This window comes from Vulpes vulpes, chromosome 8 (assembly GCF_048418805.1).
Source record: "Vulpes vulpes isolate BD-2025 chromosome 8, VulVul3, whole genome shotgun sequence".
Taxonomy (NCBI): Eukaryota; Metazoa; Chordata; class Mammalia; order Carnivora; family Canidae; genus Vulpes; species Vulpes vulpes.
Window position 1 is genome coordinate 85,052,376 of NC_132787.1, and position 25,996 is coordinate 85,078,371.

Consider the following 25,996-nt stretch of genomic DNA (forward strand, 5'->3'; position numbering starts at 1 on the left):
GTCTGGCTCCCTGCTCAGCAGGGAATCTGCTTGTCCCTATCTCTCTAACCACTGCCCCCCAACACCCAGCTCATACTCTCTCTCTCAAATGAATAAAATCTTTTTTAAAAAAAAGAAGAAGAAGATTCTCTCTCTCTCAGGGCACCTGGGTGGCTCAGTCAGTTAAGTATCTGACTTTGGCTCAGGTCATGATCTCAGGGTCCTGGGATGGAAACCAGCGTCCGGCTCCATGCTCAACAGGGAGTCTGCTTCTCCCTTTTTTTCTGCCTTTCCCTCCACTCATACTCTGTCTCTCAAAAAAAAAAAAAAATCTATTAAAAAAATTCTCTCGGGGATCCCTGGGTGGCGCAGCGGTTTGGTGCCTGCCTTTGGCCCAGGGCGCGATCCTGGAGACCCGGGATCGAATCCCACATCGGGCTTCCGGTGCATGGAGCCTGCTTCTCCCTCTGCCTATGTCTCTGCCTCTCTCTCTTTCTCTCTCTGTGACTATCATAAATAAATAAAAAATTTTAAAAAAAATTCTCTCTTTCTCCCTCTGCCCCTCTCACCTGCACTTTCTTTCTAAATAAATAAATAAATATATAAATAAATAAGCAATTATAAAAAATAAAAATTAAAAAAGGAAAGACCTGGTTATATCTCTATCATCAGTATCTATACTTTTTCCTCAATTTAAATACAGACAACATATTGTTCTCAAAGTTTGTAACATTCTCTTAAAATTGCCCAACTATATACTAACATGGTCAGAAATATATACTAACATGTACTATATATACTAACTGAAAATATACTAACATAGCCAGAGGCATGATTTGAAAACAGGCATTCTTTATTAAAGTAAAAGTGTTTGAGAGGCACTCAGCTGGCTCAGTTAGTGGAGCATATAACTCTTGGTCTTGGGATCACTGAATTTGACCCGCACATTGGGTGTGGTGCCTACTTAAAAAAATAAAATATTTAAAAAATAATAAAGTGAGTACTTGAGACCCTACAAGATTAATTCTAAATGCTAATATTTAGAGGAGAAAAGTACTGTTATGTGCAAGCTGAAAAGGACTTTATTTAGTGCACATACAAACTCTCATTTCATGAGCAACACGAATAAATCTATGGTCTTTCTTATTTTCTTTATTTTCTCCTTGTTGGAAGGTTATTCTAAAGGCGGTTTTATTAAAACTGGAAAATGCTACTATTTTTCAAACTCTGAGAAAGAAAAATCATTTAGTTTAGATGCCTGTTTATTTGACTCCTAGAAGACCATTCTTTGACAAATGACAAATCTTATGTTCAAGTTTGTACATACTGCATTGCCATTATAAAATTTACCCTTTTAATAGATTTTAGAAATAACTTTAAGAATCTTAGCTGCAGGGGATCCCTGGGTGGCTCAGCAGTTTGGAGCCTCCCTTTGGCCCAAGGCGTGATCCTGGAGTCCCGGGATCAAGTTCCCCTTAGGGCTCCCCGCATGAAGCCTGCTTCTCCCTCCTCCTGTGTCTCTGCCTCTCTCTCTCTCTCTCTCTCTCTCTCTCTCTCTGTCTATCATGAGTAAATAAATATAAAAAATTAAAAAATCAAAAAAATTAAAAAAGAATCTTAGCTGCATAATTCAAAACTTCCCTTATAAAAATAAAAAACCTCCCTTATAATAATCTTTAAGATTATGACATGAAAAGATGTTCCGCTGAAAACTAAAATAAGTTTTCATTTCATTTTTCCTCTCTGTATTTTTTTTCACAAGTATGAAATATGATGTTTCTTTACTCTTTTCAAGAAGCTCTGAAAAGGCTGGTCTTTTAGATCCTTAAGATTTCTGCTTTCCAGGAAGGGCAGTGTGGTAGGCAGAATAATGGAACACTACCCCCCTCCCCCAATACACACACACATACACAAAGTTATCTGTGTCCTAATCCTCAGAAATGTTAGTTTACATGGAAAAAGGGACTCTGCAGGTGTGGTTAAATTATGTATCTTGGGGGAACCCTGGGTGGCTCAGTGGTTTAGTGCCTGCCTTTGGCCCAAGGCATAATCCTGGAGTCCCGGAATGGAGTCATGGGATGGAGTCCTGGGATCGAGTCCCACATCAGGATCCCTGCATGGAGCCTGCTTCTCCCTCTGCCTGTGTCTCTGCCTCTCTCTCTCTGTGTCCCTCATGAATAAATAAATAAAATCTTTTTAAACATTATGTATCTTGAAATGGGGAGATGATTCTGGATTATCTGTATTGACCCAATGTAACCACAAGTGTGCTTATAAATTATAAAGAAGGAAAGAAACTGATGTGACATCAAGGAAGCTAAGATTAGAGTGATGTGATTATTGAAGAAGGAGAGGGAGGGTAAGAAGCCAAGGTATGAGGACAGTTTCTAGGAGCTAGAAAAGAGAAGAAAATAGATTTTTCCCCTGGAGACTCCAGAAGGAAGGCAGCCTTGCTGACTTTAGGCCTATGAGATCCCTGACATCTGACTTTCAGAACAGAAAGGTAATCAATTTGTCTTGTAAGTCCCTAGATTTGTTGTCACCTGTTACAGCAGCCACAAGAAACTAAAATAGACAGTAACCCCAGGGATAGATACTGGGAGGGATTTTAATTTTTTTTTTAATTTTTATTTATTTATGATAGTCACAGAGAGAGAGAGAGAGAGAGAGAGAGAGAGAGAGAGAGAGAGAGAGGCAGAGACATAGGGAGAGGGAGAAGCAGGCTCCATGCACCGGGAGCCCGACGTGGGACTCGATCCCGGGTCTCCAGGATCGCGTCCTGGGCCAAAGGCAGGTGCCAAACCACTGCGCCACCCAGGGATCCCCTGGGAGGGATTTTAATTGGTATTTTACATTCTTTTTGGGTAAGAGTTTAATCAAAGGTTACCAGGATTAGTAAATAGCCCCATGCCTCCTCACAAGAGCACTCTCAACAAGTCATCATCCAGCCTCTACCTGAACACCTTCTACACAGAAAATTCATCTTTCATAGACACCTGATGGACTTCAGATACTTTTAAGTATTAGAAAATTCATCCTTGTACTTTTCTGAGGCCAAAAGCAGGGTTGCTTAACTCTTACATCAGTATTCTTTTCATTCTATCAAATTCAGCTTGAATGAGGTCTCTCTCTCTCTCTCTCTATATATATATATATGTGTGTGTGTGTGTATGTATATGTATATATATATATATATCTCCAGTTTACAATATAAGCAATTTCAAAATAAAATCTACAAGATTCCTAGGTGATCCTATAGAAAAGAAAATATTTACTTTTTAAAGCATTGTTTTTACTGCAGCAAAATTCATTATAAAATTATTTTTAAAAACTATGTTGGCTAACCTCCATTTAAATTGATAATTTGTATGAGAGAAGAAATTTAGAGCAATATGACTTGTTCATTCACATTATGTGTTACAACTTACATCAAGAAGTGAGTCAAAAATGAAAGCCTTCATTCTCCTCAATTGATTTTGCATTAAGGATTACTTTCTGTTAGCATCTTCAACAACCCTAGGGGAACAAATAATTATTCCATTTTCATTATAATTAGGTAATTATGTATAATACATATAGGCTTAAATTCCACTAGCTACATATTTCTATTTTTTTCATATCCTACATATAAACCCTTATTTAACTAGTCAAATTAGAAAGAATATGGATTCAGATATGACTGAGCCTCAAAATCCAGTTCCTTTTTGGCCTTCTGACTTTTGACAGATCGGTAAGCTACTGAACCTTAGCGTCATTATCTGTAAAATGGGAGTTCTACTTACAGAGGCTTATGATTGCATAAAATAATATGGATCAAAGGAGTCGAACCCAACACAGGTACATACATAAATATTAATTTCTTTCCCCAGTCCAAATAACGCAAACTAAGAAACTAAAAGAGGATTAACGTTAAGGATAGGTGCATTTAGCCATTAGACACAAAAACGTTTGAGATAATATTCTTTTCCCCACTGCAAATAATGCAAACTAAAGAACTCAAAAAGGATTAATATTAAGGATAGGCGCATTTAGCCATTGTCTAGTGGCTAAATGCACCTACCTAAATGTCTAATGGCTCTCAAAAATGTTTGAGAACTACAAAATTAAATTTACTGAGTGTGAAAATTCTTTGAATGCCTACACAATTTCAACATTATGCCAGCTCGTGGTTAAATACAATTTCCTAAACGTGCCGTCACTCTGAAACAATTTTCCTCGTTTATCAATAATTTCTGAGGACGTACCCAGCCAATCACTGGCAAGGAATCCCAAGCCATCATGCATCGAATGTCACAGGGAGCCAAGTGTCAAAGATAATAACATCACAACAGCAAACTTTACTCCCTGTTTAAATTGTGTGGGATTTAAAATATACGCTGTTCAAAATAAATAAATAAATAAATAAATAAATAAATAAATAAATAAAATAAAATAAAATAAAATAAAATAAAATAAAATAAAATAAAATAAAATAAAATAAACGGTGTTCTATCTGATATAGAATAAACCCCACGCGCCTCTTAAAACAGGACGCCTGGGAATACAATGCCCGGAGAGGGCCTAAGGAATCGGGGAGAGAAAGCAACAGGGGGAAGGAAGCAACTCTCTGGACACACCTGTGTCAAGGGACAGTTGCCGCCTCTCTCTAAGCCTGAAATAAAGCTACTGCAGCCACAAGGAAATCACAAGGCATGTTATCTGCCGCTCTCGGCGCTGGTCCGTCTACGCCTGTCCTAAGGAATTACGAGTTTTCCCTTCCTGCACGACCCCACACTTCAGGTGAGGCCGCGCCAGCACGGGGCCGGCATCCACTCGGGTGACTCTGCGGGACCCAGACACCCCACTTCCCAGCCAACACCCACGGAGCGTCCAGACAACCCCCTCCACCCGCCCCAAGCTCCTCCCGCGCCCGCCCCGCCCCAAGGCTCGCACATGCGTACGCCCAGTTAAGAGAGGTTAGGGTCCCCACGCCCAGCTGCCACGCAGCCGGTCCTCCTGCCCTTCTTCGGGCGGCCGGCTTCACCAGTCACTAGTGCGCATGTGTGAGGCCGCGCCGCCCCGCAGCGCTCTAGCCGGCCGGGGTGGGGCGGCAGGCGGGACCGAGTTCCCTGCGCACGCTCGGGACATGCGCAGTGCGGCGGCTGAGGCGCCAGCTGTCGATTTGGAAGTTCCGGGGAGGCGGCGCATGCGCGAGTGTACGCGTTGCCGGCGAAGAGGGGAGCCTGACGACTCGGAAATTTGAATACCACAGTAGCATGGAGTGTGACCTCATGGAGACTGACATCTTGGAGTCGTTGGAAGATCTAGGGTAAGACTGCCAGGGTGCGGGGCTCCTGAACCGCACACTGCCGGCCCCCCGGGAACACCCCCTCCGCGCCAGGCGGGGACACCTGCCTCTGCACGCCGCGCCCGGTGGCTCGGGGACCCCAGTGCCACGTCCACTGTCAGCCCGGTCGGGTCGGGGCCCTCCGAGCGCGACGACCCGAGGCCTGCCCTCTGCTCGCTGCAGCCCAGTTACCCGCAGCGTTTGTCAGTCATGCGTGTCATTGTCTGGGCTCTGGGCTCTCGCCACCCCCCCTCCCGAGCTTGTCTTCTTGCTCCCCATCCACTTGCCCTACCCCCCGCACTCTAGAGGTTGCCGGAGTGGACTCTCTCTCTTTTTTTTTTTTTTTCCTACTTGTCCTCCAAACTTCCTGCTCCTCTCTTGAGCCCCTATTTCTACCCCACCCCATTTCTCTGGAAAAACAAACAACCAACCAACCAACCAACCTCTCCTTTGCCCAGTCATCTCTGCATGCGCTCCGGCTTCCCCAAGCCACATGCCTGCATCCGTACCGCTAGCCAAGCTCGCTTGTGCACCTAACCTGTCACTGCTTCGTGGGAACCACTCCCTGGCTGTTGCCCCCGACAGTGACACGCTCCTCCTTGAGCCACCATCAGTCATCTTCAACCACCAAGTGCTTATATGTGTGCCGTGCATTTCGTCTCTCTTGACAATTGCCCAACCGTGATTTAGTACCCAGAAGCTGGGAATGGGGCTTCTTACCTCACTGGGTCACTGAGGTTAGTGGACTCTCTTAAAACTTGAGAATTTAGAACCTGTTGGGCCAAGTGCGGTTCCAGAAACAAACTGTGGGATTAAATATTTTGTCTACAGGTGGATGGTGTCCAAAAAAAAAAAAAAAAAAAAAAAAAAAAAAAAAAAAAACCCTAGATTTAGCTAGCTGTCTTTATAAAGTAACAGGTCCTTTATCAAAACCTTTCCCAAAGGTTTTTCCGAGACATGGAAACCTTTGGGCAGCTTTGCTTCAGGAAGGGACACCGTGAGGTTCTCAGAGTCAGTCCATTTAAGTAACTTGGCTGCCCTGACGATGGAAATTTGGGGGAAAAGAAGTGGTGGTGGTGATCCTCTCTTTTGTCAAATTGAACGACCCTTGTTCTTTTCATTGGAACTTGCTTTGGATTTTCATGAATATTCCAGACTTTAAGGGACTCGCTTCTTCGATAAGGAGATAGATGAAAGTCACATTCAGTAAAATGGTCTCTTTGGTGGACATCTCGGACTAAATTGCTCGCTCACATACAAATCCATTTTTCAGTCAGTTTTTTTTTTTTCTTTTTGAGGAACACTTGAGCTATGGCAGTGTTAGGCTGATTATTTATGGGCACAAAGTGAGGTGGAAGAGAAGTTCACACTGTGAGAATATGCTGTGAGGAGAACTAAGTAAGGCCCCCTTGGTTGGAAAGGACATCAAGTCCTAAAAGCTTCCTAAAAGAAATGACACGTAGGGTTAGCGTGGAAGGAGTAAGTAGAATGAGAGGAGGGGGCCTTACTTACATGTGGTCATTCTGGTTGGGTAGACTTGCCTAACAACTCGTGATGGATGCTGTTTCTTCCCATTATTGTTCTTCTACCCTTTTAACTATATTTTTCTGGAGTACTAAAAAGTAATTGTTGCTATAATAATGGTTAATCAAGTAAATATTGGAGATGGATTGTAACGCAAACTATCAGATTTTCTGAAAACTTTGCTCTAAATTTTAAGCATAACTACTTAGTTTGGTGGCATTAAAATTCAAGCTTAATTAATTGACATGTACTTTTAAAGGATTCACTGAGAAATACGAGAATTTAAATGATTTATCTTTTATCTTCAGTGTGGCAGACAGTAGGAATTCAATAACCACTTGTAGAATAAACTCACAAATTCTAAATGTGTTAACACAAAGAGAGATTTCTAGGCCTCGTCTCTTGATTGCAGTGTCTAAAAACATGTGCTTTTGAATCTAGGTGCCAGACTATATATAATCTGACTTTTTGTATAAGACTTTTTTACATTCCATTCAGTGTATGAACATAGGTGCATTTTGAGAGAATTAAATGTCATTTCTTTTACATCTCTATACTTCCAAACATCAAATTATCTTAAGTTTATTTAATGTTTCATCTTTAATAACTTCCTATGAATATCTCACCCAAAAGATAAAATAGTCTTCTGCAGAATATGTATTTTAATATTACCTTGAAAATGACAGAATCTTTAGTTCTAGCTATATTCTTGGTTGGGGCTCAGTATTAATATTGTCTTTTATGAATGTTTGAACATTTAATAATATTTTAAAATTATGCTTCAATCACTTTCAAAGGATTAGGATTCGGATGCAACAGTTCACCGAGACATCAACTTGCCAGCAATTATTAATCATTTAAATTATTCCAGACATTTCTCTGGGACTAGTATGTCTTAATAGTCTTAGCTGTCATTAAATATAGAAAAAGGAAATAAATGATTAATAGGAGGGTTTTTGCTTTTAAAGTAAGTCATTAAAAAAACTAACCTAATTTATTTCTGGAAAAATTTCTGGGAAACGTAACTTAACTTTTATGTCTGAAATCGTAAACTATAGTATAATCAACTATCATTTGTCAATGTGGTTTTAATATTCATTTCAGTTAAAGTAAGAAAATCTGTACAGTAAGAGCTCTCAACAAATGTATAGGAGTTGACATAATTTAGTAGTATATATGATTTTCTTAAATATTTATATATATCCTGAAGGGTTGAAATGCAGTTACATTGTAGCTTATTTTTCTAATAGGTTTTTTTTAAAATTTTTTTATTTATTTATGATAGTCTCACACACACACACACACACACACACAGAGTCAGAGGGAAAAGCAGGCTCCATGCAGCGGGAGCCTGACGTGGGATTTGATCTTGGGTCTCCAGGATCGCGCCCTGGGCCAAAAGCAGGCGCCAAACCGCTGCGCCACCCAGGGATCCCTCTAATAGATTTTATTAGATTAAATTTAAAATTTAGATTTAATTTTCTATAAATTTTATTTACATTTGCAAGTTTGCAAATCGGTCATCATAACTTATGAAAATTGTTTCATCATACAAATAATACATAGATATAGTGTTTATATAAAACATTAGGTGTGATTTTATATTCTTCTGAAGTATAATTTTTTTACTCACCAGTTACAAGGGTCCATTGTTGGAAGATGGTGCTCTGTCTCAGGCAGTCTCTGCTGGAGCCAGTTCCCCCGAGTTTACCAAACTCTGTGCTTGGCTGGTGTCTGAATTAAGAGTGTTCTGTAAACTAGAGGAAAATGTGCAAGCAACTAACAGTAAGTAAACATTCAGTTTTAGGTGCAAAATATAAAAATAAAATTGGGGTATTGTCAGTTTAACATTATTAGTACTAAACTTGAAGTTTTAAGTTCTTTGTAAATGTAAAAAAAAAGTTTATAAAGAAACCCAAATACTCACAGGATATAGTTGTGCAACTACTAAAACACTGTGGATGTTGAAAAGATCTTAATATTGAGATTCAGAAATGGAAGGCAAGTATAGCATATGTGAACTTTCCAGTCTTTGTGAAACATGACTTGAGTTTTTAAATCAGTGGCTAGAACTGGCAACTAGGATATTCTTAGATTTCAGAAGTACATATAGCATATAAATGCATTATAGTTTTGTTATACATGGGGAGAAAGAGAACACTCTTAAGAAGTTAGAAATGTTATCAGTACATCCATCACAACCAGATTTATGGTGTTGAGATCGGTTTTATATTTGCCAATTTTGTTATTGTATAAGCACTAGTTTGTTGACTCTGCAAAAGAGACAAAAGCTTGGAATCCAACACTCCACCATCTGGTTCCCTCCTACCATAGGTAAAACCTACAATAGGAGACAAAGAAAAATGCTCTCTTATTAACTTTCCCTCATGGAGAACTAAACACATAATCCCTATTTTCTCCCTCCACACAGAATCCTGTTTTAAAGAACTCACTTTCTTGCATGTTCAGTATATTTAATGTACACATTAGTTGCAACCAGTTCCAATTACTAAGGACACTGTAGTGTAACAGTAAGGGTAGCAGCAGCTTACATTAATTGATGATATAAGTACTTTCCATGTGTTAACTCACTTAAAACTTGAGGCAGGGAAGCACAGCTAGGTTAAATGTGTGAGTTGAGGTCACACAACCAGTACCTGATATACAGCCAGAATTCAATCCCAAGCAGTCAGGTTTGGGACCCAGTGCTCTAAATGCTGCCTCTTGACCTAACATTTCAGAGATTGTAGGAACTTGTGAAAACACCTGTAGTAAATGAAATCCTGGAACGCCTTTGTTCACATGAAAACATAGAAGCCAACATACAAAACAAGTAGCAGTGTACCTGTTTAGTTGACGTTAAGAAAGATTACTTTTTGCACAACTCTTTCTTCCTCTTCCCCAGCTGTTTCTAAATTTCTGTGGAATTTGAGTTCACAAAACAATTTACAAAACATTGATAATACAGCCTTCCCATTTTACAGTTGAGAAGATGGACCCAGGTCAAATGACTCTTTCAGGGTTTGTTAATTTTTGCCTGTATGTGATAGACAAACATCAGAATAGTAAGGAAGAAATAGCATTATTTCTCCTTGGTTCACCAGATGAACTCTGTATTTAACATACTTGGGAATACAGAACTGTAAGTCATGTTTGCTAACTTAAATTTAACCTCACTGGGAATATTAGGCACAAATGAAACAAGTGGAGATTAGTACAGTCATTAAATGCTTGGCTTTGTGGTTCACAGGGGGAGAAAGTCAGGGAGTGCTTCAGTACTTGGGGAAGGTTTTATCAAGGAGCAAGACCACTGGGCTTTGGAGAGGTGGGATTTGATAGATGAAGGGAAAGTATAGAGTATATCAATCACGGGGGATAACTTAAATGAAGGCACAGAAGTAGAAATAACACTGTTCTTGGGACAATGAAGAGATTGGCCTAGTACAAATAAAATATTTGTGGAGGTAAAATTTAACTACCACATACATGTCATAGGTACTACTGCATAGCAATATGTAGGGAAGGCGAAGCAGAGGGGCTATAAAGAAATCTTTCAAGGCAGATGATTAGATTAGATGGAGTAGAAATTAGGAAACCATTAAAGATTCCCAAATAAGGGAATAATGTAATGAAAACTTCTTAAAAAAATTGACAGTGGTATGAGAAAGGGTGAATTAGAAGTCAAAGTAACTTGTACTAGGAAGATCCTATTAAAACTTTCAATTTATATATAACTTTTATGCTAATGGGAAAAATAATCATTTTTATTCAATAAGGTTATTTTAATTCTTAAAAGGCCCGAGTGAAGCCGAAGAATTCCAGCTTGAGGTGAGTGGGCTACTAGGGGAGATGAACTGTCCATATCTGTCACTGACATCTGGGGATGTGACCAAGCGCCTTCTCGTTCAGAAGAACTGCCTCCTTTTGCTCAGTAAGTTCATGGCTACTAGAATGTAGCTGTTATTTTTTATTCATATTTTTATTTATATTTGACTAATAAACTGGCTGCTGTAGTACTGTGTCATTACCGATTTAATTCAGAATGCTACTTAAAGAAAACTATTACATTTCCAACTTAGAGCTAATGGTAGGCCTATGCACTGGTAACAGTGTTGTTTTATAATTACTACTCTTTTATCATTTAACTTTGCTGGTATTATTGTGCTTCACCTAATATGACCAAAGGTAATGCTGAATGTTCAAGTGTGTGATCATTAAACCTTAGTGTTCTACACTGGAAGCACATTTTAAAATAGACTAGGAAGATAGTGTGGGAATAATGATGTTTTTAAAAAAATTAAGATGTTTTATAATGTGGATTTTTTTTGTAGTTGGGTAATTGTTCAGGGGTTTTGGTTTGTAAATATATCAAATTACAGTGTAAAATGTTCAAAATAGTATTTGAATTGTTCCTGTGCTTACTGATCATTCTGGGAAATAGACTGTTACCAAAACCCTTTCCTTCCATGTTTTTTGTATACTAACTACTATTTCTTTCTTCACCCTGAAAATCAGTAAGTAGACTCACAAATTTTATTGCGTTAAATGAACTCTCCAGTAAATAACAGGCAGTAGTCTTAACTCACAATTTTTGTAGCAGTCTGAGAAACACATTTAGATTAAGCTTTGGTTAACTGAATATTACAGTTCTTACTAGGACAAACACAGTTCGGAGGGTTTTTTTTAAATACTGTCTTTACAACTATACTGGTTTCTGAAAAATGAGACAGCTCCAATTTTGAAGGCTCAGTATTTTAAAGAATGTATTCATTGCCATTATACCCAAGCACTGAGGTATTCCAGGATCACTTACATAATTTCCTCTTTGTTGAATGATTATGGGGAGGGAAGGTAGGCACATAAGGTCAGATACTGCTTTAAATAGTGATTTATTGCTGCATGTTGTTCTTATGCATGCATTTAGTATCCCTCAAATTGTGTGAATTTCATACACTCTTCATTCCTCTTTATCTTTGCTTCTGCTGTTTCCCCTTTAAAATATTCCCCTCAGGATCGCTGGGTGGCTCAGCGGTTTAGCGCCTGCCTTTGGCCCAGGGCGCGATCCTGGAGTCCCGGGATCGAGTCCCACATCAGGCTCCCAGCATGGAGTCTGCTTCTCCCTCCTCCTGTGTCTCTGCCTCTCTCTCTCTCTATGTCTAAAATAGATAGATGATAGATAGATAGATAGATAGATAGATAGATAGATAGTCACATAAAATATTCCCCTCAGTTTATATTTTCTGTCATGCTAGTATTTATGTGCTCATTCTCTATTCGCTCTGTATAAATATTTCTCATGTTTCCAAGTATCAGTTGTCATCTCTTGATGCTATAATTTTACTTCTTTCTCCAGCACCTTTTACCTTACTGATTTGAATCCTCTAATATGTTGTATTCTGAGGGGGAAAATAACCAATCTCATTAGAATTGTTAGTAAAATAGAGTAGTCTTTGAATGAGTGGCTAAAAAACTCTCCTGTGTCCCGTTAAGAAGTTTTGCCTGTCTGGTTGTCAGATTATTTCCCTTAAGTAAGAAAAAAAGTCAGATATCGGAGTTCCTAATAGATGAAGAATTATTCATCTCTAATGCATGTATTCCTTATTCCTAACTAGATTGTCAGTAGAGATCATTTGTTTTGTTTGTTTTGTATTATATCTCCAGTGCCCTTCTTAGTACTTTGAACACATCAGTAACAGATAATGTGTTTTAATGGTAATTATATTGGTAAACTAATTTTGTGGGTGCCTGAGATTATGATGTCCCAAATTTAGAGAACCAGTTTATAAAATCATGAGTTTCTAGAACAGGGGTTGGCAAACTTTCTCTTTAAAGGGTAAAACTATAAATATTTTCAGCTTCGCAAGATGTAATATCCTTGTCACAACTGTTTAACCTCTGTTGTGGTAGCATGTACCAGCCATAGAGATTCTGTAAATGAGCATGGGAGTGTTCCAGTAAAACCTTGTTTAGAAAAACAGTGGAACTTTACTTTTTTGATCTTTTAACTCCTACGGTTTGTAGTATAGAACACATTAAGATGTTATCAAAGTCCTGTAGAATGACCTTTCCAGAAACTTAACTGTATTTATTGTTCCAGCATTACACCTTGGGGGTAGGAAATGAGATATTCAAGCTGGTCATTCTTTCGAACTTTTAATAGGACTTAGGGGCCCAGAAAATGTCTTTTTTCCAAAACTATCTTTCTAATGTTGTCAGAAGGCATCTGACTTTGTCATATAACCTGAAATCCTGAGGTCTTTTAGGTCTTTCCTAAAACTTTAAATGTCCTTGGGAAGGTTAAAGGAATAAGATTGAATATTTATACCTTCATTACAGCCCTCATTATACCTGGCTGAAATCAACACAGGAGGGGATAATATTGATACAAAAGAACTCTGCCAAGAAAAGATTAGAAAGTTTTGTTGATGTAGTTTTTCAATGGAATTGGGGAATGGTGAGAGAAAAAGGAAGGTAGGGGGAAGGGAATACTGAGAAGAACATAGATGGAAGAGGGTTTTCTCTAAACAGCCAGAGAGGGTGGTATTAGGCTCCTGGAAGCCAAGAGAGGAGCTTTGGGGAGTTTTGTGTCTTCCCCCTTTTGAAAGTTAAGTTTTGACCGCTTGAAAATGTTTCCTGCCAGTTCTGAACAACCACCTAAGTATTGGAAGGTAGGAGAGCAAGAGAGTTATATCACTGGTGCACGTCAGTGGTGAGAAGTAAAAAAATAATATCAACCAGTTCCAGTTGTTGCTGAAGATTGGCCACTTGCTACCTTTTTGTAAATTTGTTAACAGATGCCAACCCCTGTTCTAGAGTTCCTGAATAGTGGGATATTAGAATCCATATTTTTAGATGTGATCTACCTTGATACTTTGGTTTCAAAGAAGAATCACTTATTTTTAAATTGCCCTTTAAACATATACTGATTAAATAACCTGAATTACAGAACCAGTTTATATGTTATGTCATTTGCAGGTAAAAATGGTTTTCTTTTCTTGTTTTTATCCATTCTTGCAGCTTTAAAAGTTACATATTCATTAGGTCTATAGAGTTGTGACTCCAGACTTATGACTATTAACTGTAGCTGTATCTCATTTTGAAATCTTATTTTGTTTACTTCAGCATACCTCATCTCAGAACTAGAAGCTGCCAGAATGCTCTGTGTGAATGCTCCTCCAAAAAAAGCTCAAGAAGGAGGCGGTAGTGAGGTCTTTCAAGAGTTGAAAGGCATATGTATTGCTCTAGGAATGTCCAAACCTCCAGCCAATATAACTATGTTCCAATTCTTCAGCGGGATTGAAAAAAAAGTAAGACCTTTAGTACCAGATTGTAGTGTATTAAAGGCATAGTTCTACATTTGTTTGAAATGAATCAAGTTAATTTCTCTTAATGGGAACCTAATGTGCATATTATTAATTGTTACTAAATGAGTTTTGGGTTTAAATCCTATCTACCTTAAAGAGAAATTAGTATTTTACTTTTTTTTTTTTAACTTGTTAGCATGTTTCTTTTTCAAAAAGGAAACTTTGCACTTTGATTTATAAACTGAAATAAGCTAGGTATAATGTAAAAAGGATGAAGACTTAAGTCCTTTTTAAAATTTTATCCTTGAACTTTGAGGCAATTAATTTTTAAGGTCTTTAATCATTAAATGTTGCCACCCTCCTTTCCACTGACTGGACAAAAATGGTTGTAAACGTTTTTGGTTTTTAATCCAGTCACTATGAATCTTACATGTTTCAGTTGGCAAACTAGGTTTGTTGACTGCTAACATACTCTAGTATGTGAAAATAATTCAGAATTATTTTTATGCCACGTGTGGCAAACTAGGTTTGTTGATGGCTAACATAATCTGGCATGTGAAAATAATTCAGAATTATTTTTATGCCACACATTAACTGTTAAGAGGTTTTTAAAATATAATGGACTAGGAATAAGCAATTTTAATAAATTAATGAATATAAGAGAATGTTATTTGTTGTAGCAGCGTTATTCTCTATATGCATATCTGCTGGACTCTAAGAATTGGTACATTTGCATTGTGGGGTAGGTGGACGCCATGATGCACAATTTTGGCTGAACTCTACAGGGGAGCAGCACTGTATCCATAGTCCATATTTTTCTGTGTGTTCATTCATCCATTCAGCAAATACACATTGAGTGCCTGCTGTTACCAGGCACTGTTCTAGGTACAGTGAAGGAATCATGCTTCCATAGGCACGTGAGGAGTGGGACAAGTGAATGTCTTTATCGTGTGGGTCCTGTACATTTTCAAACATCCTCCACCTTTGCCTCTGTCAGGAATCTTCTTTTGATGGCAAGATATGATGGGAATTGGGAAGATGAGGATATGTTGTACTTTTAGATTTGTTTGTTCATTCATTTATGTGTTTGTGTCAGTTAAAGGAGACATTAGCAAAAGTTCCACCTAACCATGTGGGAAAGCCGTTATTGAAGAAGCCAATGGGACCAGCTCACTGGGTGAGTAGCAGTCGTCTTAGGTAATCTTAGTAAAGAACCATCTCCCTATCTCATGATAGAGCCACTTAGAGCTTGTCCTTTTTAAGTTACATTTTCCAATAGGTAGTTTCCTAGGTGGACATTGTTAGAGTCATTTTTGTGAATCTGAAGATTTAGTCAGAATAATTGTATTTGTCTAAGATTGGAAATACTTATCTCATAATTTATAAATATATCACATAGCTGGTAAAAAGAAATTGAAGTTCAGTATGTTTCTAATTGCCAAATGGGTTGCCTTCAAGCCAAAAAAGTCATTGGACTAAACTTTACACAGAGAATTAATAGGAAGGCCAAGTGAGAATTCTCTACTTAATCTTTATTATGTTTTGAGACATTATTTAGCCTATCATTTCATCAACTTAAAAAGTTATTATAACTTTTTATACTATATTAAGTAATTTGGTACTAAGTGTTGAGGAATTAGTTATGAATGAAACAGACACAGCCTCTGCCCTTCTGGAACAGGGGGGTGGTCAAGCACATTTAAATTCTAACTGATCTTTTAAATTTCCTTTTTAGGAAAAAATAGAAGCAATTAACCAAGCCATAGCCAATGAATATGAAGTTCGGAGAAAGCTGCTAATAAAACGTTTGGATGTCACTGTCCAGTCTTTTGGCTGGTCTGACAGAGCTAAGGTACATATTAAATATTTTAAAAGAGCAGAATATTTATAGTCATGATCCTAGCACAGTTTAGATACAGTGGAAACTACAAGAGAAATGCCCAGGAGACACACATCAGAATTTTTCTTTAGTGAGTTGCTAAGTACCAATATTTTTTCTTTTAGCAATAATGAAAACACTTTCTTTTCAGCTTTTTAATATCTTTTAACAAAACCGTATTTTAGGGCAACCCCGGGTGGTTCAGTGGTTTAGCACCTGCCTTCAGCCCAGGTGCCCGGGATCGAGTCCCACGTTGAGCTACCTGTGTGGAGCCTGCTTCTCCCTCTGCTTGTGTCTCTGCTTCTGTCTTTCTCTCTCTGTGCCTCTCATGAATAAATAAATAAAATCTTAAACAAACAAACAAACATGTTTAGACCTTACTGGAAGTACTCATTTGTAAGAGAAACAGAGAAAGTATTTGAAAATCACTAAAATACTAAATATCACTAAAATAATACATTTTTAAATTACTCACTGTACTGTAAGCTAACAATTTCATTTGCTACTTAAAATGAAAAATACTGGATTTAGCAAGACCAAATATTACTAAGTATTTATAGAGAATCGGAAAACCTGGTAAGACTTCAGTTTTATTCAGATTAAATAAGATAATTCAGGTCAAGATCTTGGTCATTAAACAGATGTTTATTAAATATCTACTGTATGATTGGTGATGGGGAAGTAATTGGCACACATGACTAATTTGACCTCAGGACCCTAAAATGGAATTCATCCTTGAACTATGGAGAGCGTGGTCCAGGTGTGTATTACATGTTCCCTTAATTTTAGTTAATTGACTCCAAAAAGTTTTTTTGTAGTTCTCCAGTTATCTTGCTAATAATGTTATTTTCACCTAAAATCTTTAAACTTTAGCACAGCCCTATTTGGCTGCTAAATTGTTGGGGAAGGTATTTATTGAATTACACTATTTCAGCATTGGAAAGGGATGTTAGATACCGGTTTTTTGTTTTTTAAGATTTTATTTATTTGAGAGAGAGTGAGCAGGAGTGGCAGGGAGAGGGAGAAGCAGATTCCTTGCTGAGCAGGGAGCCCAACATGGGGCTCTGATCCCATGACGTGAGCCAAAGGCAGACACTTAACCAACTTAGCCAGTTGTCTCTAGAGATCAGTCTTAACTCCCCTCATTTTGCAACTGGAAAAAAAAAAAAAAAACCAACCCAGAGACCCTGTAAATGGGAGGCTTTGTCTCAGATCTCACAGCTAATCAGTAGCAACACAGGGAGCAAATCACTCTCTCCTCTGGCTATCCTGTAGGAAATGCCAGTCCTTCTTTAAGTTAATCTCTGATAGAAACAACCATTATCTTTTTTTTTTTTTTTTTTTTTTTAAGACTTATTTATTCATGAGATACACTGAGAGAGAGAAGCAGAGACACAAACAGAGGGAGAAGCAGGTTCCATGCTGGGAGCCTGATGCAGGACTCTATCCGGGACTCCAAGATCATGCCCTGGGCAGAAGGCAGATGCTAAACCACTGAGCCACCCAGGGATCCCCTCAGAAAACATTATCTTTGATAGAAATAGTCATTTCACTCTCAGCATGGTTGATATACTTCAACAGGAACCTGCACCTCTTTTTTTTTTTTTTTTTTTTTATTTTTATTTATTTATGATAGTCACAGAGAGAGAGGGAGGGAGGGAGAGAGAGAGAGAGAGGCAGAGACAGAAGCAGGCTCCATGCACCGGGAGCCCGATGTGGGATTCGATCCCGGGTCTCCAGGATTGCGCCCTGGGCCAAAGGCAGGGGCTAAACCACTGCGCCACCCAGGGATCCCCGGAACCTGCACCTCTTATCTAGAAAACTACTGACCTACTGACGGTGTCCCGCACCAACTGAGGCATTAACACACAGTGGTTCTGGTTTGGCCCTGCCTTTACTGGATTGTATCGCTGGCCTCCTAACCCACTATGTGTGAACTTCCATTTCTCTCCCCATTTCTGACATCTTTAAAATGCTGTGTTTAATCTAGGTGATATTTAAGATCCTTTTGAATGGTAATATACAATGATTTTATGAACTATATAAATATATTAGAGAAGATAAGGAAGAACTATACAAATTATTTGTTTCATCTAGTGGAATTTATATACTGATAATCTCATTTTGAAACTTGGTTTTAAATCACTTTCTAGAAATACCTTTGTATGCACAAAATGAACTTGTTTCATATAATGAAATTTATATACGTACATCAGTTTGAAATTGCATTTTAAATCAGTTTTATTTAAAACACTAAGCTCTCTTCTCAAAGGTGTTTGTTGCCATTCAACAAACATTGAGCACTTACTGTAGGTACAATGAGTAACTATGAGAAAGAAACACATGACCTGTTCAGGAAACTTTCCTCCAGACACTGTGAACTAACAATCTCTTTATCCTTTTAATTATTAAAATTTTTCCAAATAAGTTATGGATTGTCTCATTGTCTTAAACACAATAGCTATTTTCATTTTTAGTATTATGTTCCTTTGTCTGTTTGTACAACCATAATAAGCATACCTTTTTACATCCTTTTTACATAATGTAATCAATATTTTTGAGTACCTGCATATAACTGACAGATTTACCAAATATTTTTTGTCTTTGTGCTTATTTTACTGTGTATTGTAGCTGTTGTTTCCAAGATTTGATAGGAGATTATTATTTCTCACAGTTCAGGTTAATTTACATTTATTGATTCCTATCTGGAAAACATTTCTTAAATTTGTTCAAACTTTATTTTCTCATGTGTGAAATTTCTTTGTTCTTTGCTCATTTATCTTTGATGGTCTTTTGTTTCGCACACATTTAAGTGGCGTGCCCAGGTGTCCCAGATTCCCATTGGTTTGTCTCTCGGGAGCTTGACAGTCTTAATCATTAACTCTTACCAAATGGTTAAAGTAGACCTTTTTTCCTTATTACTTACAATAGAGGAAAGTATTACACAGGAGGGACCACTTTGGAATATATGTACCCTGTTAACCTAATTAGTACAAATTAACCATAGCTAGCACTTTTTATCTCACTGTAAGCAAAGATGGGAAAATTCAAAGGCAAAATTATTGAAATAGGTTTACATCCTTATATTTAAATTGATAAAATGAGTATGTTTGAACTGAGACCGACGGCAGGGGGAACATTTTTTACCTTTTGGCCCCACAGTCCTAAAGGGAAGCCCCTCTACCCTGTGTGTCCCCTTCCTACCCATCTCCCAGCATCATTCCTTGCTGTATCAGCAAGCCCAACAACTGTATCTTAAGGTGGAACCAGGTAGAAGCAATGGTGAGTATAACCTTTTTTCTTCCTGTCTTAAGCCTAGTAACTATTATCCGCAGTCTTTAACTTACTTAATATCAGTGTTTCTATGTCGTTTTGAAAACTGACTTTTGTCTCTGGACACTTTGTTTCAACAGAGTCAGACAGAAAAATTAGCAAAGGTTTACCAGCCGAAACGCTCAGTCTTATCTCCTAAAAGTACTATTTCTGTTGCCCACCTTTTGGCTGCCAGACAAGACTTGTCGAAGATTTTAAGGACAAGCAGTGGCTCTATAAGAGAAAAGACTGCCTGTGCCATCAATAAGGTGATTAAAATATCTTTAATTTTCTTTCACATACACTTATTTCTATTTATAAAATACAGTAGTTTAAAATATCTTTCTTATCCCACAGGTGTTGATGGGCAGGGTGCCTGACAGAGGAGGTAGACCCAATGAAATTGAACCTCCACCTCCAGAGATGCCACCGTGGCAGAAAAGGCAGGATGGCCCCCAGCAGCAAGCAGGAGGCCGAGGAGGAGGGAGAGGTGGTTATGAACATTCCTCATACGGAGGACGAGGAGGTCATGAACAAGGAGGAGGGAGAGGTGGACGTGGTGGCTACGACCATGGTAGCCGAGGGGGAGGAAGAGGAAATAAACATCAAGGAGGCTGGACGGATGGAGGGAGTGGAGGAGGAGGTGGCTACCAAGATGGTGGTTATCGAGATTCGGGTTTCCAGCCAGGTGGCTATCATGGTGGTGGCCACAGTGGTAGCTATCAAGGTGGTGGTTATGGTGGTTTCCAAACATCTACTTATACAGGAAGTGGATACCAGGGTGGTGGATACCAGCAGGACAATAGATACCAAGATGGTGGGCACCATAATGATCGAGGTGGTGGTCGTGGAGGGAGAGGTGGTCGAGGAGGCCGAGGTGGACGTGGAGGCCAGGGAGGAGGTTGGGGAGGAAGGGGGAGCCAGAATTATCACCAAGGGGGACAATTTGAACAGCACTTCCAGCATGGAGGTTATCAGTATAATCATTCTGGATTTGGACAGGGAAGACATTATACTAGTTGAGGCTACAGAACCTTACATTTTGCTAGAGCTCAAGTAATAGAAACTTAGTTTCAGAATCCTGAGTCCAGCATCAGTTTTGAATTAATGTGAGACCACAGGTGGCAGGCAGATTCCTGCTTGGCATAAGTATTTGTAGGTCTTCATTCAATTCTGTTGGGGTTGTTGTTGTGTTTTTTTTTTTTTTTAAAGGACTTACATAACTCAGTTTGTTTGAGAAACATCTCTCCTTTATATGAAGAATTTTCTAAAAGGTAATTAAAATTGCCTTTAATTGACCAGTAGACTAATTCCACAGTCAGAACACGCATACTTTTTGGGGAAGAAATTACTTGAATAAGTAGTTTTCAATAAGCAGTTTTGAAAATGAGGATTCTCCTAGATTTTTTTAGATTTACAACTAGGAAACCTTCCTCATATTAACAATCCATTTATATGTGTTTTCCTTAAAAGTATTCTAATGCCTATTTTCCAAGCACAGTTCTGCCCTGATTGGCTTTTTATTCCGAGAGATTATGCCACATTTGCTTCATTATAGAACTTTTAGGTCCGTTCCTATTAAATGAGCTCTTCTGCAGATAGCACATTCAGTAGCCTTATCCTTTCGGTGGAATACTGTACCATATGCTCAACTCTGAAAACCTTGAACACGGCCAAAATCCGTAAAGATTATAAAAGCAAACTAAGTTGTGAACCTATAGTACATGTAGGCATTTATATAGTATAGCAATTCAAACTGACCTGCATCCATTCAAAACAAGTTCCTCCTTAAACCTTATTTTTACTTGAAATCTGTTAGAAGAAACAGCAAACTGAAATTTGTTTTATGCACGAGTTAATACCACTGGCTCAGCAAATACAAGTTAGTTTGCTTTGGGCAGGAGACTTTTTTTGTAATGGAAGAAATGCACTACCAAGTAAGAGGACAGATTTTTGCTTAGTGCAGGAGGCCCTTTATTATTGCTGCAGAAAACAAAAGCCTGGCAGAGTTGATGTTTGACATTCTCCTTGACTGAAATCTACATGAAGCTTCTTGCTGGGTTTTTGTATAAGTAAACATTGTCAAGCTGTGAAAGAAAATGGCTGGAGGTGTGCTTTGTGTGAAAGGTGAGCAATAAAGTATCTGTATGTTCTCTCTCTGGTTTGAGTTTTATTTTAGCTACTTATAAAAACTGAATTAATGTGGATACTCGTTTCAAGCTTATGAGCTAAGGCGTTTTGTTCCCCCCCAAAATTCTTGAGTGTTCCCTTAAAACGTAATTTGTAATGAAAGCTAACCCTTACCCTAAAACCTTAAATAAATTGAAAAATACTTATTTCCAGATTTACCTTTTACTCTATCATTATAGCTACAAAACCTCACTACTCTGGCCACTGGGTGTAGCTGTTGTTACACAATGTATTAGGCAAAGATAAATTAATGGCCCTAATCTTTCAGGGTTTTTTTGGTTTTACTTTGTTTCTCCATTCTTCCTAAGAATGAGGGACATTTTTCTTAAAAGGAAGTAAAATGAACATATATGTTCATAGAAACAGATTTAGGATTTCCTTTTACTACTAATTTGGGCTTTATAAAGAATCAACTCATGTTTAACATAGGATGGCAATATTCTATTTGCTATTGAGATAAGCGCATTGTTTTGGTACTTAAAAACCATTTTGAAAGCCTACCTTAAAAAAAAAAAAAGAAAGCCTACCTTATCATTTTGTTAATTTTACCTGTTTAATAGATTTTTTTTTTTTTTTTTTTTAGCTAGCCTTTACCATTCTAAAATGTTTGAACTTGAAGACAATTTAAAATACTTTGATTTATCATTAAAGATTTTAAGGTCTTGAAAGTTGTAACTATTAGTCTCTTTATGCTGTTAAATATGTCTAGTATGTATAGGAGTTTCCTGTTAGAGATAAAATTGTCAAGGTTTCGTATCTTAGAATGTATTCACATTTACCTTAGCATTTGCTTTAATCTGTTTTGTAACCAAAGAATCCACGATATATCATGAATATGTTTAATTCTTTTGACAAATATAATTGATTTATTTTTATGGTTAATAGATTGCTTTTCAAATTTGAGCATATAATTATAGTGAGCAAATTATACATTTCTCCATGATGGCTCTAAAATTTGCATCTTCATTTTCTGCTTCAAACTAGAATTTTTCCCCCATTACAAACCCATAAAAGAATTGTCTTTTAAAAGTTTCTCTTTTGACATAAGTTCTCGGAATAGGATATTTCAACCCACCAGTGAATAAAGTTCTTAGATTTTGTGTAGAGTGTGTCTGTTGATTTTACATCCATTCGTAACCTTAACTTCTAGTAAATAATAAATTACTGGAGTAGGGAATGTGGGGATTTCTTGGAGAAACAATAAAATTCTTACGGAATTTTTGATACATGAAATTTTAAAATGCCATTACTTAAACAGATTGAGAAAGTTTCCTCTCTAAACCAGGAACTAAAACAATGTCAACATTCTCTGTGAAAATTATCAAAGATATGCCATTATCATTTTCATTTCTTGCTCTCAATCCAAACTGAGCTAGTGTCCAACTATGCTGGGCATAGAAAAGTTAAATTCTTGCTAAGGGAAAGCATTTTAAATAATTTCTATATACACTTATCTATTTTCCCACTGCCCAAATCACTTATACTCTTACACTTAGATTTTTTTAGGTAGTGCCCATTCTACCTTTCTGGTAGGTAAAATATTAAAGTATATTTACCTGTATTATATACTTTTGAAAATAGGTTTTAAATGCATGAATATCATTTGACTATCTTTTAAGTATTTTGAATGGTATTTGATTCTTTTTTTTTTTTTTAATTTTTTGATAGGGCCATTGGGTTTACTTAAAAAATACATCACAGGGTTATCAAATGTTATATATAAGAAGCCTTTTTTTTCCCCTGCTAGTCTTGTTTCTCTCATTCCTCACTAACAATTATAATATTAGAAGTGCTCTTTCTGTTCAGTGTTCCATTTCCACATTTGGCTATGTTAATGTTTCCCCACAGTTCAAACCACTGATAGAAACAAGTATGCATGTCAGTGTTTGAACTGACTTTTTTACCTTGGGTACTTCTACTCACCCGTGGAAGTGTGTTGGTAAAGATGTTGCATAAACAGAACCATTGGCATGAGAACCTCCCCAATATATCATTTACTTCCCACTACATGTAAATGAAGCTTGGGGTGGAACTAAAAACATTTTTTTAACATGTTCCCTAGGGATTTGAGGGAAAACCTTGAAAAAAATACAAAGGTCAATTAGAAAGTCCTGCCTTAGAAAATGTCCAGGGGAGACCCTGAAACATAATTAGAGCATAAAATAGTAAAAAATGAAAATTATGCCAGCGACCTAGGATAGCAGATTTAGTATTGTTCATATGAGATGGAAATTGACAGAAGTTGGAAAGGTGAGTAGAGGCCAATTAATAGAGGCTCTGTATATCTTCTTAAGTAACCTGGATCCTGTTTATGTCCCTTAGTATACTAGAGTAGGCAACACGGTCAGATTTGGATTCTATATAAATCACTGGCTAGAGTAGAGAATAGATTTAAGGAGGGGCAAGTAAGAATCAGAAGCATAGAGCTTACACTAGTGTATATAATAATAGGGATTGGGTGGATTATTTCAATCTGAAACTTTGGAAAATGTCTGGAGATAGATTGGGGAATGATCAGCATCCAGTGATTTTGCATTGTCATAGAATATTGATACTATATTAAGTCAGCCAAGAAAGCATTAGACCAAGGATAGAATCTTGGGGAATCACTTAAGGCTGATGGAGCATGGTCACAGAAGCAAGAGGAAAATGAGCAGTGTGGGAATCTAGGTTTAGTAGTAAGGGCATTGTGTTAACCCAGTTTCACATATAGAATGAAGCCCAGGACAGTTGAGTAGACTGTCCATATCCACGTAGCTAGTAAGTAGGGAGCTGAAATCAAACCTAGGCCATCTGGCTCCAGAGCTCAGTAACCAACAATTCCAATTCCAGATGCTACAGAGATTCAGAGAACCAGAGCTTAAAATATCCATTACATGTTATGACCTTTACAGTAGAACTTTCAGAGTAAATAACTGAAGCCAGCTTACTGCAGTTTAAGAAAGACATGAAAGCAAGTTTAGGCTTTCTAGAAGCTTCACAGAAGAGAAGGACAGAGTAAAATAATAATGTAAAACTTAATGGGGTGAAGTGTTATACTCAGAGGTTATAAAAAGTCCAGGAAATTTTCAACAACATGTAAATGAATATCTATAAGAGCTCAAGAGGGCCAACTGCAGAATTCTCTAGGAATTCAAAGCAAACTGACTGTATCTTAATGCCATCTTTTTTGAATGAGGCATTTACAAGATGGCTGAGATAAATCAGGTTTTCTTGGGGAAAGGTGTGAAAAGTACAATTTCTCAGAACAGAGAGGCTTACTCCCAGTTACGCATAGATTTCAGCACTTAACCACAGCCTCAGCCAGCACTGGAATTCTTTCTCTCTCAATGGAGACCAGTTGTGGGATATAGAAGACCAATCAGAAGTCAACCACATTCAGTGAAACTGTATAGAAATTTGTTCATTCTAACTATCTTCTGGTAATCTTCAATTACCAGAAATCAGTGAAAAATATTCTCATGAAACAAGTGGTAAGTAAATCCCAACCTAAAGGGATGAGGGAGGACTATTTGGTAATCTTACAATGATGATGAAATACAATAGTTTTTTTTTTAAAAGGTTTTATTTATTTATTCATGATAGAGAGAGAGAGAGAGAGAGAGAGAGAGAGAGGCAGAGACACAGGCAGAGGGAGAAGCAGACTCCATGCAGGGAGCCTGTCATGGGACTCGATCCCGGGACTCCAAGATCGTGCCCTGGACTGAAGGCAGGCACCAAACCGCTAAGCCACCCAGGGATCCCCGAAATACAATAGTTTTAAATCTTGTAGTGCTGCTCACTACCTTCTTAGCCCTGCTATGTAAGTGCTTACCATGGAAAAACAAAAGTAATAGAAAGCATGTATCCCCTAAAGTCACTTATCTGTAACAAACTAGGACAATGAAATGTGTACCCGTATTAAGTTAAAAAGCAATGTGTAGATACAACAAATAACTTGCCTAACAATCCATTTAGAGCACCAAGAGACAGGTGATCTGGATCCAGATCAGAACTCTAGCACACGAGCCATTATCTCCCAATCTGTAAAATGAGGACAGTAATTCCCACAGTCTTAGAATAGCTGTGCAGATTGATCATCTGTATAAAATGCCCTCCGTGGTGTATGGTACATAATATGCACTCAGTGTTTTGTTACTATCAAAACTATCATAATTACTATGCAGGAACACCTGAAACAGAAACTTAGGGAGAATCTCTTCCCTTCCTGCTTCAAGTTTGTAATAAATGTTGCAAAGCAGTTCACAGCATTCAGTTCTTATTATAACTTCAAAACAGCCTAAAATATCTTGATATCCCACATACAGAACCCATGATGGACAATCTTCAATGCATCCTTCTTGATTCTAGTTTTTGTCTAATAGAACTTTTCCAGTGCATTTGGGTGTGTGTGTGTGTGTGTGTGTGTGTGTGTAACAGCAGCTTTGCAACAGCATCATTAAAGACAACAAAGGAAAGATGTGAAGATTAGGAGATTTGTTC

General features: G+C 37.8%; 1 protein-coding gene across 1 annotated transcript; it reads left to right on the top strand.

Moving 5' to 3' along the window:
* The first annotated feature begins 4,543 nt into the window (after positions 1–4,543).
* Positions 4,544–21,481, top strand: FAM98A (family with sequence similarity 98 member A). Its single transcript, XM_026016011.2, has 8 exons — positions 4,544–5,287; positions 8,466–8,614; positions 10,626–10,760; positions 13,952–14,136; positions 15,230–15,310; positions 15,869–15,985; positions 19,426–19,593; positions 19,682–21,481. The coding sequence occupies exons 1-8, from the start codon at positions 5,235–5,237 to the stop codon at positions 20,345–20,347; spliced, it is 1,554 nt and encodes a 517-aa protein (XP_025871796.1). The 5' UTR covers positions 4,544–5,234; the 3' UTR covers positions 20,348–21,481.
* The last annotated feature ends 4,515 nt before the right edge of the window (positions 21,482–25,996 follow it).